Source organism: Accipiter gentilis, chromosome 20, assembly GCF_929443795.1.
Source record: "Accipiter gentilis chromosome 20, bAccGen1.1, whole genome shotgun sequence".
Classification (NCBI taxonomy): Eukaryota; Metazoa; Chordata; class Aves; order Accipitriformes; family Accipitridae; genus Astur; species Astur gentilis.
Window position 1 is genome coordinate 6,047,034 of NC_064899.1, and position 21,910 is coordinate 6,068,943.

The 21,910-nt window shown below is 38.2% G+C and overlaps 1 protein-coding gene across 5 annotated transcripts in view; it reads right to left on the reverse strand.

Annotated features, from left to right (window-relative positions):
* The window catches only part of CDH18 (cadherin 18), a 512,714-nt gene that overhangs the window by 99,672 nt on the left and 391,132 nt on the right, over window positions 1-21,910 (reverse strand). For all 5 annotated transcript variants that reach the window (XM_049823983.1, XM_049823986.1, XM_049823985.1 and 2 more), the window contains one exon: window positions 20,917-21,036. In XM_049823983.1, coding sequence (XP_049679940.1) covers window positions 20,917-21,036 — 120 coding nt within the window. The remainder of the gene's footprint in view (window positions 1-20,916; window positions 21,037-21,910) is intronic.

A 21,910-nucleotide genomic window follows, 5' to 3' on the forward strand; every position in this document is an offset into this window, starting at 1 on the left:
GGGGTGACCTTTAAAGGTCCCTTCCAACCCAAACCATTCGGTGATTCTATGCTTCTATGATTTCAAGTGTTGTAGTTCTTCATCAGGCTAAAAGTCCCTATTACACTTTTAAAATATTGTCAGTACTTCTTAAACATGCTACAAAAGGGCTGTTTTACTCCAAAATTGCAGATCTTTCTTCCTTTTACTTCACTGGTTCTTACAGGTAGCTGTATTGGATTGGGAGTCAGTTGCTTATTCAGACATTGGTGTAGCTATCCTGATTCCCATCAGCTGAGTATCTGGGGATTACCATTAACAAGAATTTTCTTTTTCCAGGGAAAATACCCAACATGTTCTCTCTGGATGTATTTGTTGTTTTTCTTCTTTTTCCTTTCTTTTTTTTTTTTTTTTTGGAACACAAGGATTTATATTATCATGCATCTGTTTTACAGCCTGGCCTCTCTTCTCCTTCACCTTATAACACAGCCACAACACACAATTGCAGAGTATTTGTGTACCTGCCGAACTAGCCATTGTAATCACCAATAAACCACTCAAAAAACTGAATCCGTACTGCAGGTACAAAATCATTATAAATGCAAAGCTTCACATTCCTTTATTAAACCACACACTTATCTAAACATCGTTAGCCCATCCTAGGTACAGAATCTGGCATTTCGACTTGTTGACTTTCATCCCATTAATCGCTGCCCAATGCTCCAATCTATCTAGATCCCTCTGCAAGGCATCTTGTCCCTCAACAAAGCCAACAGCACCTGCCAGTTTGGTATCATCAGCCAACTTGCATTCAACTCCTGCACCCACATCATTGATAAATACATTGAACAGAACTGGCCCTAGAATTGAGCCCTGAGGAACACCGCTGGTGACTGGTCACCAGCCAGATGTAGCTCCATTGACTACAACCCTTCGAGCTCTGCCCTTCAGCCAGTTCTTCACCCAGCACACCATGAACCCCCTCATCTCACAGGTGGACAACCTGTCCAGAAGGATGCTGTGAGGGACAGTATCAAAAGCCTTACTAAAATCCAGAAAAAATACATCCACTGCCTTCCCTTTGCCGACCAGCTGGGTGACCCTATTATAGAAGGATATCAAATCAGTGAAACGGGACTCTCCCTTTGTGAACCCATGTTGACTGTGCCTGATGATGGCATTGTCCTTGAAACGCCTTTCAACAGTACCCAGTATAATCTTCTCCATAATCTTTCCAGGAGCTGAGGTCAGACTGACAGGTCTTTAGTTCCCTGGGTCTTCCCTCATGCCCTTCTTGTACGTTTGAATAACACTGGCCACCTTCCAGTCAGCAGGGACCTCCCCAGACTCCCAAGACCTTTGGCAGGTGATAGAGAGGGGTCCTGCCATAGCATCCACTAGCTCCTTCAGAACTGCGGGATGAATTCCATCCATCAGGCCCCATGGACTTGTGAACACTCAGCTGACACAGCTGCTCCCTTACAATTTCAGTGTCCACAAATGGAAAAGTCACTGCGCCCACACTCATGGTCCTCCGGCTCAGGGGACCAGGCAGCCCAAGGTCTGTCAGTATTATTAAAGGCTGGGGCAAAAGAAGCCCTGAATGCCTCTGCTTTTTATTTACCTCTATTAGTCACATGACCATCTTCAACAAGTATTGGTCCAATGTTTTCTTGCTATTACCTCCTTTTGCTATTAACACACTTTAAAAAACCCCTTCTTGTTATCTGCAACAACACTGGCCAGTTTCAACTCTAATTGAGCTTTGGCCTTCTGTGTCTTCTCCCTGCATACACAAACCACAGCTCTGTACTCTTCCTGCAAAGCCTGACCTTGTTTCTAGAGATCATATGATTTCTTTTTGCTCTTGAGCTCCATGAGGAGTTGCCTGTTCAGCCAAGCTGCTCTTCTGCCCTGCTTGCTTGACCTAAGACACAGCGGAATTGCCTGCTTCTGTGCTTCTCAAAGGTGCTTCTTAAAGACTGACTAGCACTCGTAGACTCCTAAGCCCTTAACAGCAGACTCCCAAGTTACCAGGCTGGATGCGAATTACTGTTTTCTTGTACCTTGCCTTTGAGTTTTCTGTTTAATTCAAATGAGGAAACAAACTGCAGTTCTGCAGTGGTATGTATTAAAAGCATTATGAAGGTAACATGGACAGAAATAACCTTGGAGTCCCCTCTCTTCCACTGCATTCTTTATAGTCTGTGCCCCTGCCTTCTTCCTTTGACTGCCCACATTCTACTCTTTTCCTTCAGTAGATTTCATGCCCCCACTTCCCTAAATGTCTGTTTTTGTTTTACACGGTCTACCTGGGGGAGGTAACTTTTCAGAAGAAATGTTTTATCTGAGCATATATTTTTAAGGAAAAAGTGTTACCCATTTGAAAATGATTCCATTAAGGATAGAAAGCAAATGTAGTTCCCAAATAAAGAGAAGAACATTTTCAGATGGAAGGCTTTAAAAATAATAAATACATTTGCAGTTCCATGTCACAGTATTTATGTTTGGGGTTTTTTTAACTTGTGTAAAAAAATGAGTTTTCCAATTTGCTGTATTATTATTGTGGTAAGTGTCAAATAAATTATTGATACCTCACCACTTGTTTCAGTGCTGTTTTCGGTAATTTAAAATATTTCCATCAAGCTGTTAATTTTAAATGCAAATATTATCAATTTAATTAATATTAGATGATTGGCTACTCTTTCTGAATATAAAAAATATGTCATATACCCACTGTAATAATAATAAAAAGTTCCAGAATGAGGACAGGTTTCCTGCTGTACTATTCTGTGTCTCACCTTTCTTTTTTTGCCATGTGAGACCACACTGGTACAGCCTGAGATAAGTAAGGTATAAAAATACAAAATCAAGCCCTGTATGTGGCAGTAAAAAAGAATCTTTAAAGAACGCTAATATTATTGGAAACTACACATTCAAAACGGCCATATAAATTGAAGAACATGATTCATATATCAAAGATAACAACAATTTCTCAGTTTTTAGCACAGAAATATACCAAAGCTTTGACAATAATAAGCAACAGTGTTCATGAACTCTTGGAACAAATACAGATGCCTGTAATTACCTGTAAGAAATGCAGGAAAAATGTAAAAATTGCATACAATGAATGCACTAAATTCTGCTTCAAGACATATTGTCATGAATTTGAATTAATGTCAAGAAAGCCAGTATCAATTTCTAGCATTTAAATTTTCCCAGTGTAGTTTACTGTAGCCTTCCAGTTTTGTACTCCCAGGAATCACTGCTCAAATTTTTTCTTCCTCATTTTTACCTCAATGTGTTTATGATTTTTTATTTTTTTTTACAGTATCATTAAATAATCATCTGGAACAAGCACAAATACTATCAATAAGTATTATTAGATGAAAAAAAATTTGGATCCCAAAGATTTATCTAAGAGAATATATCCTTTAATTTCCTCTGAATGAGCTCAGTAAAAATGACAATAGTAACAAGTAATTTTGCATGTTTTATAAATTTCCCACGTTTTGAATGAAATGGATACATTTCTGAACTAGAAATTGCCATTTCTGTATTCAGTGAGACTGTCTAGAAAAAGCATTCTTGATCCTGTCATTTTGCATAAGTGAGAAGGGATTGTAAACACTAACAGCTAATGAGAAAAAAAAAAAACAAAGAACAAAAACAAACCTAGAAGTATCTTCCCCCCAAAAAGCAGTGACATTTTATTCTGAACTCTAATTTCAATTTAAATGGCACTTCCCAAGGAAGTCTTAAGCACTATATTGTCAGGAATGTCTACATATGTAATATTTTAAACTTTTTTCCCCATGCATTGCTACAGAATATCTGAAGGTAACTTCATTTTTTTATACACAAACACCACATTCTGAGCAAGCAAACAAAACCCTGCCTTTGAATGGTTTACAGATTATGACCATGAAAGGTTCATACAGGAGAACACCAGCATTTTTCAGAAAATCTGAGGATATTCCAAGCTGTAATACTACAGTAATATCATCTGGAATAGCAAAGAGCCACAGAGGTGCTGATCCAATCACCTCCTGTACTCGGATTCATCTATATACAGAAACATCTGAATCTGCTACACTTAAGAGGGAAAGGAAAAAAAAGAAAAAAGAAAAGAAAAAAAAGGTAAGTGCTATTCCACTCTCCAACAGCAGGAGAAAGAACAGTTCTCTGGAAAACACCTGTAGCCACAATTCTGTATTTGGTATTTGCAGAGGATTTCAAAAGTGAGATGAGTTCATGGCTGAGAGAGAAGGTTTGATTCGGCTCCGATTTGCACTGGTGCAATACTTGCTATTTAACACATAAGCTGAAGTTCTGTCAGTATGATAACCCCCTCCCACCCCTTGCCCGGTATGCACATCTCAAAATAATGAGGTTTCTTCAACATGCAATGATAGCAGGCAAGATCAACTGAGGAACAAAGTGCTCCACTGCAGAAGGGGAGACTTTTGTCATGTTAGAGTTATCAATATCAAATGTACCCTCTATTCCGAAAAAACAATTTGGCAAAAGTTCAAACACAACACAGTTACTTCTTTATGTTAGTGAGATAAGAATTAACAAACTGACAAGCTAAAGGCACATGTATCTCCATATTAAACTACAAAAAACCCTTGAAAATCCAGGTTGTTAATTTTTTTTCATTGTTCTTATTAGATTTATAAGACTAACAGACATTCAGCAGTCTCATTAAGAAGAGTCTGAAGGTGGCATGACCTACTATTAACATAAAACATGAATGATAAAGATGACAGCTGACACAAGGATTTACTGGAACATATGTACCATGAATAATTGAGAGTAAATATTGTAAAATCTTAATAGTTAGACTCTGCTTATGATATATTAGCATGACTCCATTGGCTTTATTAGTAATGTGGGTTTTTTTCCTATTTGTCCATGTGAAAAGGAAACCAAGTCAACTATTTTTAATGCAAGAATAATAAAACCATTTTGTACTTGACACAAAAACCCACAAAATTGATAGAAAGTGAGAATGATGATGTGCAAACACATTTTCCAAGAAGTCAACAGTCAGTGCATTTTTAAAATGTCAGACAAAATCTCTTACCTGGTTAAGATATCATTTATGTAATCTACTGTATCAGCCAACCATACTGAAACATTTCATGACCTTTTCAGATGTGACAAAGTATGTAAGTGTTCATCACCAAAGAGACATTATAGACTAATGTTATGCGCAACTAAGACCAATTCTGGAGATATAATGTTTGAATTATTAATAACAGAAAAAGGGAGAATTTATATAACTTGCTCAACAAAAACTTTACTGGAACTGTAAACAATAATGCAGAAGGTAAGAGGCTGCATTAAAATGATGGACGGATGCATGGGCCAACCCATGTTACAAAACCAACATAACAGTATCCACTCAGCAGCAATGAAAAGGGAATGCCTGGATTTTAGCTATGTATCATGGGCTGGCTTTTAGAAGTACGACAAAAGCTGCAGGTACCGAAAAACCATGTGGTTGGATATTCTTCTGAGTCCTACCTCCTGTAATAGAAAATTATTTTCCTCTACATGTTTGCGCCAATGAGCGTTTCAATTCATGTGTTCTACAGGGAGGAGTTATTTGTCATACGAAAAATGGCGCAAAATTCTTAATTACAGATAAAAAGAGATAGTAATGCAAGGAAAAGGTAAGGTGGATTAAAAAATCCTAGCACCTAACATGAGTTTAAAAGCACTGCTCCTTTTTCACCTATTACTTCTTATACTCTTCCTGTGTGGTACAGCCCTAGTAAAAATGAAATTTTCAGTAATGATTTAGAATATTTTAAGTAAAATAGCTGAATTGACAGAAAATGTAAAGCACTTTGGTTTTGATTTGTTATTCTGCTTCTGCCTAGGAATATGTGTCAGCAGCTACATGAATCATTTTTAATTTCAAGGCCCTGAAATTCACCCTCAGGACTCCCGTCAGAAAGAAAGGATCTTCAGAGTCAAAAGAAGAAAATATTAAAAACACAGCAACATTGTGGCTGTCATCTGGCAACAGCTCTTAGTTGTAGTATTAATCGAAAATGAATCAAGAAGAAAAAAATCTTATTAGATTTTGACAAGCAGCCTAATGCCATGCTCGGTGAATGTAGTAGACACCCCACAACTAAGGTTCGCGGAGGTTAGAGTGTTCCTAAGGTCTTGCCAAGGAGTCTCTGTTCAAAGCAGGACAAAATTCCTGCAAAGTCAGATTAAACCACATTCAAATGAAAGATATCTGTGGGACTTTCATGTCTTGTATGGTTAGCTGATCAAGACAAATACAGTCAATTCCATTTATTTCAGTGTTTGTTCCAACTGAAGGTAGGTGGTAACAGGTATCTGACATATAAGCCACTGAAAAATTATTATCCCTGGGGGCCTCTCCTATGAAAAACAAGACATTAACTGTTCCTCATATCTTTAAAGAACAATACATCCTGAGAGAAGCACACAGAGGGTAAATATGTATCACCCTCTCTTCAAGCCATACCAAAAAGTTACAGCCTAATCATCTCTGTTTAAATTTGCATTTTTTTAAGATTTCATTTTGCATCTGCTCTTCTCTGAAAAGAAGCAACTCCAGAAATGGATGTTTCAATTTAAAATTATCAGATGTTGACTTTATGTACATTTGCTTCATTTGTTTCAACAGTCCAGATAAAAAAAAAATCCACTTGCAAGATCTTTATCATGGTAATACCAGGGAAAAAGAAGTTTCTACCTGAAAAGAAGTGGAAAGACAGAATTTACAAGAATGATGAGTATCCAAAAGTTATGTCAAGAAACAGTATTTTAAAAACAATTACACAAGCCAAATTCAATTGTACTACACACGTACTTTATATTACACTGCACTTGCTCTTAGTTTCCTGACTTAACAGGGTATTAACTGAACAAGGAGATGGTGGCTTAAAGTAAACAAATCTACATGTTGAATATGAAATTAATGTTTTCTGTACTTTAATGTATAACTGTTAAAATTATTAACAATAGCTACTGTAAGAGTAGACTACCATATTTGGAAAAAATTTTATATTTCCAGTAATTTGTTTTTACCTTCTTTCATTTTCTGTGATAGTTTACAGATAAGATTTTTACATTAACAATTTCTATATTGTCATGGTTTAACCCCAGCCAGCAACTAAGCACGATGCAGCCTCTCACTCAGTCCCCGCCCCTGCAGTGGGATGGGCAAGAATCGGAAGGAAAAAGGTAAAACTCGTGCATTGAGAGAAGAGCAGTTTAACAGAACAGAAAGGAAGAAACTAATAATGATAATAATTAAAAAACCAAAATGACAACAATAATAAAAGGATTTGAATATACAAAACAAGTGATGCACAATGCAACTGCTCACCGCATGCCAACTGATGCCCAGTTAGTTCCTGAGCAGCGATCTCCCCCCAGGCCAACTCCTCCCAGTTTATATACTGGACATGATGTCCCATGGTGTGGAAAAAACCCTTTGGCCAGCTGGGGTCAGCTGCCCTGGTCGTGTCCCTTCCCAACTCCTTGTGCCCCTCCAGCCTTCTTGCTGGCTGGGCAGGAGAAGCTGAAAACCCCTTGGCTTAGGATAAACACTACTGAGCAACAACTGAAAACATCGGTGTGTTGGCAACATTCTTCTCACACTGAACCCAAAATATAACACTATACCAACTACTAGAAAGAAAATTAACTCTATCCCAGCTGAAATCAGGACACATATATCTATAATTAATCATTTGTCAAGGCAGTTTTTACACAAAATATTTTGCAGATCTACCTTATAGCATTTTGTAACGCAGTGTATTATTTTTATTATCTCAGTATACCTTGCAACTGTTGTTTTACCAGAGCCTTCCAAAACTCTTGCAGAACATGCTACACTACACAACTTTGAGGTTAGAAGCAAAATTTTTGGAGTAATTTAAAAAAAATTATGTAGTACTCTATGTCAACTTTTTCAGAATCAGAAGGTGCATTTGTTGACATATATTGTCAACACCGCTGAGAATCCCGTGGCGATAGTATCACACCTGAACTAAATCTATCTATTGAATAAAACAGAAGCTTATAAAAAATATCCAGAAAGGTCATTTTATGTGAGTAGAAAGTTCTGTAAAAAAACAACAGGATGAGTTTTGCCTGCTTTTCCTAATTTAAAGCAGTTTTTCTTTTTTCTTCTTCCAAAGCACAAAGTAAGCTAGATATTTACCACAAAGACATTCACTTTGAAAATGAAGGCTTCCTCTCTACAGCACAGAAGGGTACTATATTTAAGCAAACGCAAAGGATTAGACAAGTAAACATACTCGTATGTTCTTTCAGTGATTCAGTTACTTTTACAGAACATTATGGCTTAGATGATTAATCCATTTCAGTATGACACTAACTTTTTAACAGAACTGATTACAAATAGATTAAAGTCAAGAGTCAGGAAATGCATTCAAGCGAAAGGACCTGCATTGTGTTACGAGTCCTTGCCATTTCATATTGAAGACAAAAACCAAGAGAAAATCTCATCATAAGGAGAGATTTCTCAGGAAGAAATGGCTTTAGCTGATAAGTCCCTCATTTTATTTTCATCTTCCATCAAGTAAAGTGAAGCCTGACTCACATCGTGGTTAGATACACAGGGAATTGTTGCATTTTCTGCCCCAACACTTCTAGATGCAATCTATTGATCTAAAATATATTTCTTGAAAGAACAGATCAGGAGAGAGAAAAACCTCATTTAATCTACCCTCTTCCCTCAGGACAGCTCCCATGATGGCTACATCTGCTTCTGGAACTTCAACTGCTTTACTAAATTCCAGGAAGTCTTCCTCTCTTGCACCTTTCCCAATGTTACAGATGGAATTGAATTTTTCCTTGCAAACAGCATAAGCATGGTCTCAAAATAGTATGTAACAGAAATACTGAGAATTTTATGGACCAGGTAAGGAAAAAGAAGAGGAACAGCATCTTTAGAATATTTTAATATTGTAATCATTACCATAAATAATATAAAAAAATTCATGCTTTACTCCTGAAATGTGTTCCAAGAGAAAAACAAGACAAAACTATGTGAAAAGAAAACAAAAGACTTCCTTGGGGACCTAAATTGAAGACTGCAGACTGGGCTACACTCCTCTGCAATGGGTAGCAAACAGAGCTCCACTTCTCCCTCTTCTAGTGCGACAATTTTCAGCAACAGGGGCTTAATCTAATGTTTAAAATATTGCAGAAGGTATGCAGTGGCTGGGAGTTTGAAAACCTTTTTTTTGCCTGAGGGATGGGTTTTGCTCGTGGATTTGTGAAAAAAAAAAACACCCACCTTACAGACCTCTGTTGACAATACCACTTGCAACAGTGTCAGGGCACTGCAGGGGTTGGCAGCTCCCTGGGGCCAGGTGCCCCGGGGGTCCCGAGTGGGTGATGGTGGGGGCCGGCCCCCAGGGCCCATCCCAGCCCCAGCCAGGCCCGGGTCAGCCGTGGGCACCGGGGCAGCCCCAGCCATGGGGATGGGCATCTGGCTTGGCGAAGCCCACCGCTGGCAGGGCAGGGCTGTGGGGAGCCAGAGACCGGCCCTGCTGCAGGGTCGCTGGGGCAGGGGCTGACAGCCCTTGGGGGGGGGGGGGGGGCATGGGCACAGCCAGGGGCACCCCGGGGGGCTGGCCTGGGGTCCTGGGCCCCAACCAGGGTGCGGGGTCCTGTTAGTGGAGTCCGGACCCCGACAAGCAGAATGGCAAGTCCATTTGTTCTTTCCAAATTTCCATATAAAGACAGAGCCTTTGATTTGGTAACATATCCGTGTGCTTTTGTCGCGTAAACATTCCCGTTCCAGATATGGTGGTGGACAAATGCTGACTGATCTGACATCAGGCAAAAAGACCTAACTCCTACTATCATGCACCAGTTAAGTCACAGAACACACATGCAAGCAAAGACAAGTAAAAAGAAATGAGTACTGAACAGTATCTTCTCCTGGAAGTAAAGTTACAGAGTCTCAGGAAGTCTGGTTATAGCCTCTCCTAAATTTTGAATTTACAAATATGCTGGCAAATCATAAAGACAGTTACAAAGACATGAGGTAAAGTAGTTGGTTACTGTGTTTGAACAGAGCCTATCTGCAGTGTTAAAGACCAGACAAACCCCACTGTACTGCTTCTGCTGCTGCTTTTGGGCTTGACAAAGTCTGCAAGGGGAAAAAAAACCACACTCTGGGGCAAGTTCAGAAAAGATGGACACCACCTAAGGGAAACCGGGAAACCTTATTGTCAGGCTTTGTGTTCCCCATTCACACAGGCAGTGACAGTGTGCAGGCTGCAAAGTCAAATATTGAAGGGAGGACAAATGCTGACATACAGCTGGTAAAGGTCCAATTCCCTGAACAGATCACAAGTTTGTTGGTGGTTTCCACACGCAGTTTCTTTTTCCCTTCCAATTCAGATAAGAATTGAATTACAGAGGTTCCCCAAATGTCATCTTTGTTGTTATCATATTTAAAACTGGTGTAAAATTGGTTCATAAATACCTTGTGCTTGTTTGTTTTTTTAATTAGCTGGTCAATAGATATGGAGCTTGTGTTAATTTTATAAAGCTTTTGTTCAGTTTTTCGTAGGAGGCATCTCAACTGCAGTTGAATTGGTTTTGCTGGACAATAGCTCTTGAGAAGCGTTGTCTTGACGAATAATCTTTGGAAAAGCATCACCATTGTACTAGGTTTGTTGTTCTGTATGGTTTATTACAAGACAAAATGTTATCAGCCACATTTTTTTAGATCGTAACTGAAAATGTATGCATTGTTCTAAAAAATGAGGACTGATGGGAAACCAGATGCATGCATATTTATTGATCTAATGTAGATGATGCGTTAATTCTGAGAGTAGCTATGTTTTTAAATCACAGGATTTGTGTGCATTATAAAAAATCTCCATTTATATGCAACTACTAAAGGAAACGGTATCCTCAATCAATTCTATATGCATTTCCTTTTCACAAGTCTACCACAACTGGTCTTTTCCCTGCCTCCAGTGTGAATTAAATGTAATTTCTCAAAATGTGAAAGGCAAAAATGTGAACTTACTCAAACTTATTATTAAAACAATAACATTATTAGCACAATATATTTGTAAAAATACTCATAAAATAGAGACACAAGAAGTTAAGCCATTTAACAAATATATAACCAGTGTGTCTCCAACCATAAGCAGGCATCTTAGCTTTACCGAACTGGCAGATAACATATCTCCTGGAATAGTACCTCAATATTGCTCCCTCTCATTTCCATTGCAACTGCAAAGTTTCATTGCCACACTCTAACTGCACTTCTGAAATTATTATCCTCAACAATACCAATACCCACAACAGCTTGTGAAAGGGAAAATTAAATTGGAAGGGAAATGTGGATCAAGAAGCAGAGCTGTGTATGAATTAGGGCACCTCTACAAATTTCAACTTAATGCTTTGCTCTATATCTTCATTTCAGTCCACCAGCCAAAAATTTAAGGGGGGGGGGGGGGGGGGGGGAGATTCAATGTCCCAGTAATTTTTTCTTGTAGAACTGGAGATGCCAATAATAACCTATTGTCTAGAAAAAGGACACCTGTTAGCTCAATTAAATGCAATAAAGTCACTGCTTATTTCCACAACAATAAAGACTGATCTGTAAAAGTATTGCTAACATGTGGACTGGTCCTTAGGGGCAGAGTCTTTAAAGAGTCTAGTGCATTAATCTTCTGAGTCAGTGTCCTGGCTCTCATCCCAGTTGAGCTAAAAATTACAGTAATGTATTTGTGGCTTTAGGGTGAAAACTTATTCATTCCCTTTCCCTGAAGTTAAACACATTTTATCACACATGCAATTTCCACACTTTGTTTGGCTGGAACATTAGCCTTCCTTGTTTAAAAACAGAGAACTTACAATTAATCGTTTCTATATCCCTTGTGAAAAGTTCAGACGCAGAGAGAAACACCTGTTCATAGAAGTAATTCTACTCTGGAAAAATGGACATTTTACAGACACTTACAATGGAATGCTTTTCTTAAACCAAGATCTTTAACTTCTGTAATAGATGCAGCATGGTATTTTGGACTTTCACAAAACAGCAGGCCTTTTACTATCCTCAGTACATCTGAAAAGATGCGAATGTCTACAAGTGTGGAGAACCAAGCTTAAACAACATTAACATCAGGAACCTTTTCCAATGTCCCTATACAAGGTAAAAGCAAAACCTGGCAATGGTGAGCAGATAGCAATTTTGCACCTAAGAGAAAGACTAAAGGATGTGGCAACAGAATCCAGACTACATGATCATGTATGTCTCACTGCTTTTACATCAGGACTTTAAATCTGGTTGAACAAATAAAACACAGTGCTTCAGCAGTGTACTGGTCTTGGCTGGGACAGAGTTAATATTCTTCATAAAAGCTCGCATGGTGCTATGTTTTGGATTTGTGCTGGAAACTGTGCTGGTAACACAGGGATGTTTTTGTTACTGCGGAACAGTGTTTACACAGAGTCAAAGTCTTTCCTGCTTCTCACCCCACCCCACCAGCGAGGAGGCTGGGGGGGCACAAGGAGTTGGGAGGGGACACAGCTGGGACAGCTGACCCCGACTGACCCAAGGGGTGTTCCTGATGACAGGACATCATGCTCAGCAGTATAAAGCTGGGGGAAGAAGGAGGAAGGGGGAGTGTTCAGAGTTACGCTGTTTGTCTTCCCAAGTAACCATTACGTGTCATGGATCCCTGCTTTCCTGGAGATGGCTGAACACCTGCCTGCTGATGGGAAGTGGGGAATAAATTCCTCATTTTGCTTGACTTGTGTGTGTGGCTTCTGCTTTCCCTATTAAACTGTCTTTGTCTCAACCCACCAGTTTTCTCACTTTTATCCCTCCCATTCTCTCCCCCATCCTATTGTGGGGGGAGTAAGCAAGCGGCTGTGTGGGGCTTAGCTGCCTACTGGAGTTAGCCCACAATAACCAGGCATTATGTTGCATGTGTAAAAATATATCTGTGTATTTACAGATGAAAAGTTAAAAAAAAATTTAAAAAAAAAGTCTAACAACAAAAGGAATGCAGTTACCATATTGCAGGAGTTCTGGTTAGGAAGCCAAATAATAATATGATCTGAGAACTTGCCAATTGCCAGTTAGTGGTTACAGAAGCATGTGCCAATTGTTTTTTTATTTTTCTTTAAGGATAACTTGTGGCTGGACAACACAGATTGTCCGCAGTAGTTGTTCACAACACCAGATGATGAAGGAATAACAAACACAGAAACAAACAAGAGCGCAACAACCAAGGAATAGTTTCTTCCCTATTTCTGAAATCAACCTCCAATACACATGGTCCACCTCATAGGAGAGGACAAAGAAGGTTAGAACATCAGGCAATCTTTTTGCCCTCGCTTTTCTGCCTCCTACGCCCCTCCTTTTTATCTATACGATTGACGCTGGAAGAGAGAGTGGTGGTAGGTAACCAGCAAAGAAAGTACACTGCCAGAACACTGGTCCTGACAAGGCATCAACCCATCTCATGCTCCTCAAAGCCCTGCTCCAGCAGCCAGACCACAAAATGTCCTGGGGGTGGATGGCAAAAATTGCATCAGGATACACAGGCAAGAGGATGGCCTAGCAAATATCAGTCACTATTAGAAACACTGAACTAAGTTGTACAGACTTTTGCTCCGAAGCAGTGCTACTGCTTTGGTATTACCCTTATTACGAATTTGCAGCTTACCATTTTGCCCCTTCTCTTTGTACACTTTTGATTAGCAAGGACCCTTCCATGCAGTTTCCATGCTAGTGCAAAACAAGGCCTAAGCAAGTTTTCAGTTGTACCAATGGCCTCCTAAAAATCTTCAACTGTACCAAAACAGAGCCCTTAGAAAATGAAAAGAAACAGTGGAGTGTTCAGCTGCTCATACCTCTCTGCCCATCTGTCTTGTGGCCTGAGTTATCCTTTGAATAACTCTAGGGAAAACTGTAATAGTGTATCAATATTTTGAACACACAAGAAAACTGTGAGAATTGAGTCCATTGTTTAGAGTTTATCTTAAAAGTGTGAAAACTGTAGGTGTAGAAAATTCAATATTTACTTAAAATTGAAAGCAAAGGACATTACAATATTTACATTACTCTTAGCTGAGAGCTAGCAGATGACACTCTCACACAAGTATTCATGACAATATTTTTAGATGGAGCACGTATTTCTGTTCCTTCAGGAATGAGGAGTGCACTGTGCAGTACCTGGTAGAATTAGAAGAACAAGGTAAGACTTTCAAATTTTGAGTTTGAATTTCTAGTGATTCTCTTGACAACAAACTGTAGACTTTGGCAATGATATACGGTAGAGATGTTACTTCTGTTACAACATTTCAGAAATTCCTTGAGGGAAACTACATGTATGAAAACCTGAATATTGAATATAGTTCTTACAGCTTCAAGATAAAATTACAGTACCCGTGCACAAAATAAATTTATTTTAATCCTACACAGTGTTAGAAAGATGTATCACTAATAAAAATAACTTTCAGACTGATTCTTCACTATGACCTCATCTTGATACTAAGTAGAAACCAATCACATATAATTAAGTTGGAGTTTTTACTAATAGCTTTAAATAAGTGGACTGCAACGCAAGCGCAAGTGAGATTTTTAAGGTTCACCATAGATATTTCCTTACCTAACTCAAACAGAATGTGTCCTTAGCAAAATGTTATGATTAATGCAATCGCCCTGACTGGTTTTATAAGATTTAATTATTGAACAGTAACAGTTTAAGAGCCCATGTGCAAAAACTGTGATAGAGAAGGTTAAGTTTACTTTAAGGTCACTACAGGAACCTGGACATCAGCTGTGGTGCCTTAGTTGTGGAGTCAGGGGGATGTCATAAAGTATTCCTTTACAGTAGAAGGATTCAGGTTATGCAAGATACTTCTATAGCCCTGTAAGGTCATTAAAATTATATTGGAGCCTCTCAGCATTAAGCAAACAGAGTTAACACAGGACTTTCCTGTTTCAGTTAGCACTTTAATATGAACCAACCTGCATATCAGCCAGGGATCATTAACCCCAGTAAGCATGCTTATTTTAAGCAGATGTCACTAAGAAAGGTATTTTAACTAAAAAAAAGTATGAATTCTTAATACAAAAAATAAGGATGCTCATTCAAATAAGTGGCAGAATTCGGTTTCTGAAATGATTTTACTAACTAGTATGATTTCATATGTATGGCAGACATAGGGTCACGAAATACCTTATCATTACTTGAATTAGTGCGGTAGATCCTTATCTGAGATACCCCGACAGACTGTTCTACTAAAGCATGCAGCAAGTGTTCTTCGTTTTTGTACTGGGAAGTCTATGAAACTCCTCTTTATGCCAATTTTAAGTTATTTTCTCTAAAATAAGGAAATGAGGTAGACCTTAATCCATTACATCCATAATTATTAACTCAGTATTTAAATAACTTCATTTTAATAGAATCCATTACTTAATGTTTTTTTTTAAATTATCAGTATTTATTTAGCAGTACCAAATCTGTGAATAACTTGATAAGCAATCAATATTTTTTTTTTTCTCATTTTGCAGAGGAATACACATGCAACTTTAAAATTACACTCCATACTATAATGCCAAAAAAGCTGCCATTCCCATATGAACTATGGCCTAGAACTTTTAGAAAAGGATAAGAATGATAGTTACAGATGAGGACAAACGCCTTGAACTTCAGGGGTTGCTCATTTGGTTTTTGTGAGGTGCACCTCTATATTTGGAAGCATCTATTCAGCCACTGACTATGTTTATCATTTGTATTGTGCTCTCTGTCAGGAACCAAACTAAATAACTAGTGAATCGGTCATTTCTTATAGGGATGCTTGAAGCCATTGTTCATATTATTGTGAAGACAGAAAGCAGGAGGAGGCTGACACTTTCCTCACACTTCATAATTTGTCTGTACTAATTTGCAGTTATGTTCTTTCATAAATAGGCATACATATTTCTTTACTATTTAATATCTTCAAGTAAAAAAAACCCAGACAAGTTGATCCATGATTAAGATCTTTCTAATATTGCTGCTGTAACAGCAGATCATTATAAATACAAATATCTAATGTTTTTTTCACATTCAATTCAATGATAAATGTGTTTCTCTCCCATCCCACCAATGTCTACATTTCAATTCAAAACTGCCATGAATGAAGGTTTTAATCTCTTATTTCATCACAGTTACAGCCAGAACTGCTGATTTGAAAGGACAAATGCCCCACAGATTAATTCACTCTGTATGTTCTGTTCAGAAAGACTGATGCATCTGCGAAGAATTGTGTGTAGCTAACGTCCTCCAGATACGGGTTTACGATGTAAGCAGTAGAACTGCACTCCGGGTTTCGCTTTTATTCCCAAAGCATGTGGCAACTGAAAGGGGGCTGCTATTGCTGCTAGAAAAAGCATACAGTCTACTTTGAGGTTTCCTCAGAAAAAAATGAGCTTCTGGGGTTGGGTTACCAGTCAAATATTGACTGTTGATGAGCCACACTTCACACAAGGAAAGAACAAGCAGGGACAGATCCTACATCAAGTTCAGAGATCAAAAAACCTCACAGTTTGGGAAAGGTGGGGTATTAAATTTGTAACTCAAACTCCCAGGAAAAGTTTTCATGTATATTTGGGCATTTCAGAAGATGTTCAAAGTACTGGAACCATGTTAAAGTACTAAGTACATTAATAAATTATTTGCTCTACTCTTCACTAGTAACTTAACTTTTTATTTTATTTTTACAGTGAGGTTAATGGTACCCTAAAAGGCCAAGCGACTCATGTTTTCTGGGGTTCCCTGAATATTTTGATTTAAAAAATCATATAATCCTATACACCTAATGTTTGCAAATACACCTAGGATCTAGACATTGACTTCTCTCTCTTTCATCAACATTATTAATACATATTTATTTATAAAAATTCAGCAGTATATTTTGCTGCAATTGGGGAGGAAAGCAAACAGGAACCAGCGCAGGCTGTCACAACTAATTACTAATTACATAGCTCATTACTAAAAATAATTAATAAACACAAATACAAAACAATTCCTAGAAAGTCATTCAAATTCAAAGGATTTTGAAAATCTTTCATTTTATGTTACGCATAGACAGTAGTTCTGACATTCACAGCCATAACAACATAGTTGCAGCAAATTTTTACACAGTTTACAATTCTTCCTTCCCAGGGGAAAAAAACCCAAAACAAAACATAACAAAACACAGGCCCTAGAGCCAATCAACTGAAAAACTAAAGATTGTTGGGAGCTGCCAAATCTGGTAGCCTGATGGAGATGAGGTTTCTGCAGCTCCCTGTTTTTAATCCACGATTTAGAAGCAGTAGTGAGGCCAAGCGTGTGTTCCCAAGAGGCACACACACACAGATGCAACACATACACGCAGCAGGTGACACACAGGGAGAAACACTCAGCACTCAAACACAAATGGCACAAACAGCCTCATCCTTCTCCAGCTCATCAGGAGGAAGGATGGCTTATAGTTGGAAATATATGCACATACTCAACATGGATCCCTCCTGCAACTTGCCTTAGACACTCAGTCTATCCAGTAGCTGGCACCTGGATGCCCAGCCTTCACACTTGCTGCCACACGGGCATACAAGTACGAGGCCCGTAGCTCCCCTCCAGCTGCAAGCACAGTCCCCCTTCTAATCCTGGACACGCTCACACATCCATCTGGACCTCTTGGCCGGTCCAACAGCTGACTTGTGAGACCTCTGGTCTCTCCAGTATCTGGCCCAGACTTTTGGCCACATGGATACCTGGCGCCCAAGCCACTCATCTGACTCACTGGCTACTCCAGCCTGAGACTCTGACGCGGGCACCCATGCAATACGCACACACTCTGCACTCTCCAGTTTACCAGCACCACAGACACACAGGCCCCTCTGACGCATGGTCCAGCTCCAGTTGCTGGCACGTAAATGTCCACACACACATGCACACTGATAGAGAGCCCCTTTACTCAGGAAAATAGTTAGAAATGGAGCACAGTAAGATACAGGACAGACCATGCTGATCAAGCACAGGCATAACTACACAATGGTGCTGAGCAAGAGCCTGTTTATACACGACTGGCCCCTTTTATCCCCTTAGCCCTCTATTTTTCCCTTGTTTTTTTCCTCCCTAATCCATCTCAATCCCTCCTTTTCCCTGCCTATGGTCCTTCCTATAAACATCCAAGAATAAGTCTAGCACAATACCATAAAGCTCCTCCCTGCATCCCATAATGTGTCCTGTTCCTCTGTAGGCAGTAGCTCCCTCAGCCTGAAGGGTGATCAGGGTAGCATCTCCTGTTGACTCCTCATGATGGGTTTCAGCTCTCCTGGTATAGCACTGGGAGAAGTCCAGGCTCAAGTCTCTAATTAGGGCAGGGAGGTTACTCTTCCAGCACTGCACCTCCCCTCCTTTGGCTGTGTGAAGACAAGCTTTTATCAGATAAGCTAACAAAGATGTTCTTTTACCAAAACCACAGCTTTTTTTACTTCAAAGTTTGTAATTTGGTGCTGGCCCACTATTATGTTTTAGATGTACGAGTTCTAAAATCCTATTTAAACTATCCCAAACTAAGCTCCTAAAAATCATAACTTTTAAATCTTCAGATAGTAAGTTGTTTAAAACCAAGTTCAGGCAGCACTAAGCTAGAAGCAGAAGACTTCTTAAGATGAGTAGTTGCACTAGAGCTATGAACAGCTTGATATCTGTACCTAATAGCTCCAAGAAGCTTTACTGATAGCTATAAAAGAACCCTAGGCTTCACAAACATTACATTCAGTCATGAATGTTGGGACCTTTCTCTTCTTCCCTGTCTTGGCCCTTCTTTTTTGTAAAGGGAGTTTGTGCATGTCAGTGTAAATTCAGAAAACTTCCAGATAAAATATAATTAAGATGGAATTGAACAATTGAAGCCTTAGGAAAAATAGGTCACTGAAATGCTTGCAAATTCAGAAGAGTGATGTTTTTAGAAAATGGGCCTTAAAACCCAGAAATTCAAAGTGAAATTTCATAGTGAAACACTCTATTCTTCAAGACTTTCCCATCATTTCCAATATTCTACTTCTTCCCGTTATATCATGCCAAATTAAATTAACTGCTATTCTGCAATTATAAAAAGACAACTTATCAAATCAAAAAGCTTTCTCCATTTTTTTCACTCTTTTACTGTCTACTTAGCTCGTAAGGTATTTTATTCTTTTGCTATTTTAATAGACTAAGGTATCAGAAGAATTTTCATACTCTATACACATATTAAGAACAGTTTAAGTTCATAAAGTGTTATTAAACCACTGTCAAAGCCTAAGGCTTGGGGAGTGAAAATACACTCCCATCTACTTTCTTTATAACATACAAACAGTGATACAACAGTAATATTTTCTTTTGTGATACAGACCCAATATTGAGAACATCCATTATGATTCTTCCTTGACTGAACTGCAGCTCCAGACTACAAGTTCCGTACCATTATAAAAACAAAAAATATAGGCCATTGCCTCAGAGTGCTAAAACAGAAATAGAAATGTAGACCAGGGTTGTATTTCTAAGTAAAAACAAGGGCAGAGAGAGCTTGAGCACTGTACCACTAATTTTCCATACCTCTTAGTTGTTAACATGTACCCCAGAGTGGTTTTAGCCTGTGCCAGCCAGTACTCTGCTAGGCTCCATGCACACACAGCTGGGTAAGGTGTGTGCCAGCACATGTACCCAAAACACAGTATGTATGAACAGGCCTTGCATCAGGTTTGCCTCCCAGCACCTTATATAGTCCTCCAACATGATCCTGTCAGGCTTTGCATTCGTAGACCTTTCTAACATGAGCTCACAAATTTACAGAATAATTTAGGTTGAGCGACACTGCTGGAGGGCATCGAGTCTAGCCTCCTACTCAAAGCAAACCTCAAAGCTAGCTGAGATGGCACAGATACACTTGTAATGAAGCAAGCGTATACCTCCAAGTTTCACAGAGATTAATGTACACAAAGACACTTAAATGTAAAAATATTACAATGAAAACTATTTACAGTATACTTACTTCACTTCACCACATTTTAAAAATCATTATTCTTCCCTATAGTTAAGTGTAGAGATCACTATATTTCTTTCTTTCCTCTCAGTATTAAAGCTTCGATATAGATGGGGAAAACCAGTTACAAAATTCAGATGAAAAAAATACTTTCTTAAACTGTATTTCCTCATTATGAAGGTCTATAAATGCATACTAAAAATGTATCTTCATATTAATATTTAAGATAATGCTCTTCAGAAAATCCAAAACTAGTAACAACCCCGTCTCCCAAAAGAGATTTCTTCTCTCTTTAAAGAAACCAATTTGGATTCATTATACATAACTTACACTTTGTAGAAAAAAAGGAGAGGACAATGCATAGAGCTTAAGCATAAATATTTCAGCTCATTCTACTTCTTGAATCATAGAACAAATTTTCAGTGAAATGGCAATACATCAGTTTTAGAAATACAAGAATGATATTCATTTATTATGGTATATGTGTTGAAGCACACATTCAATAATCCTCCCAAGCCTATCCTTCAGGCAAAACAAAGCATTTAAAATCATAACATATTAGGCACACTTGATTCACTTGCTAAACAAGAGGCTTGAAAAGATGAAAAAAATGCTATTCCAGTTTGGCTGAATGGCTCATATCATGGCATGATGCAGAATTAATTTTGTACACAGTAGGCTCATTTTAGTACTCAGCAAAACATAGCAACTCCTAAATTTCATAGTGTTAAACCAAGTAGGATATAACAGGAATTTAAAAAAAATTATCCTACCCACCTGCATTTTGTACGTTGGATTTCATCTACCAGACTTGGTTAACTGCAACACATTAGCCAAATCACATTGACAGGAATATAAAATACACACCTGTTTTAGGGTCAACAGAGAAATATGGCTGTCCCTGAAGAATACTGTACACTACCCTGGCGCTGTTTCCATATGTAGGGTCATCTGCATCTGTGGCTGTCACCTGTAGAACAGATGTACCTGTACATACAGGAAAAAAAAGGTTAATTGATAATAAATATAATTTTTGGACAAATATTTTTAGACGTATTTTTGAAACCTCTACAGTACCCACATTCTGCAATTGTGCGATTAATAACATTTTCTCTATGTGTTATTATCCTATCATATTTTTAAATAAAACTCTACTCATTTGAAAAAACCTTTTTCTCTTTCCCTCTCTATATGTAACTTAATTACATATATATATATATAAAAAAAGAAATAGTAACTACATAGCATGCATATTTATGCATGTTCACACATACAGACCCCAAACTTGGATACTGCTTAGACTTCCGAACAACTCATATTTATGGACTTCAGGATTATCTTCATCCACAATACAAATTAATGTTGAAGCGCATATTTAAAATAATTTGCATAAACACCCCCATATCAATAAAAGATACTAAAGCAATCAAAAAATCTAGCTATTGGAAGCCCTCAAAGATCTGAAAATGAAATAATACTAGAACCTTGCTGGGATTCCAATGATGGATCCAAATTAGAAGGAAAAGGAGTTCAAATGACAAATATTCGTATGCTGTTAATAAATACCATTAGAAAAATAGCATCAGTTTCTAGCATGTCACTAAGTGGGATAACTTACGAGTAACACTTTGTAGAAAATAAAATGCATAAATACTTCACAGATAGAATAGAAACAAGTGATTTTACATTTTACTGTATTTTTCAAGACATTTAATGATGAATCTTTTTTGCTATCATTGCCCAACACTTCACATAAGAAACAAGTAAATGAAAGATTGGCAAGTTTATAAAGGTTCAGTCTTCATCCCACTTGTTTATCCTTCTACAGACACTGCTTTCAACAGACTCCTTTGGCCTGCTA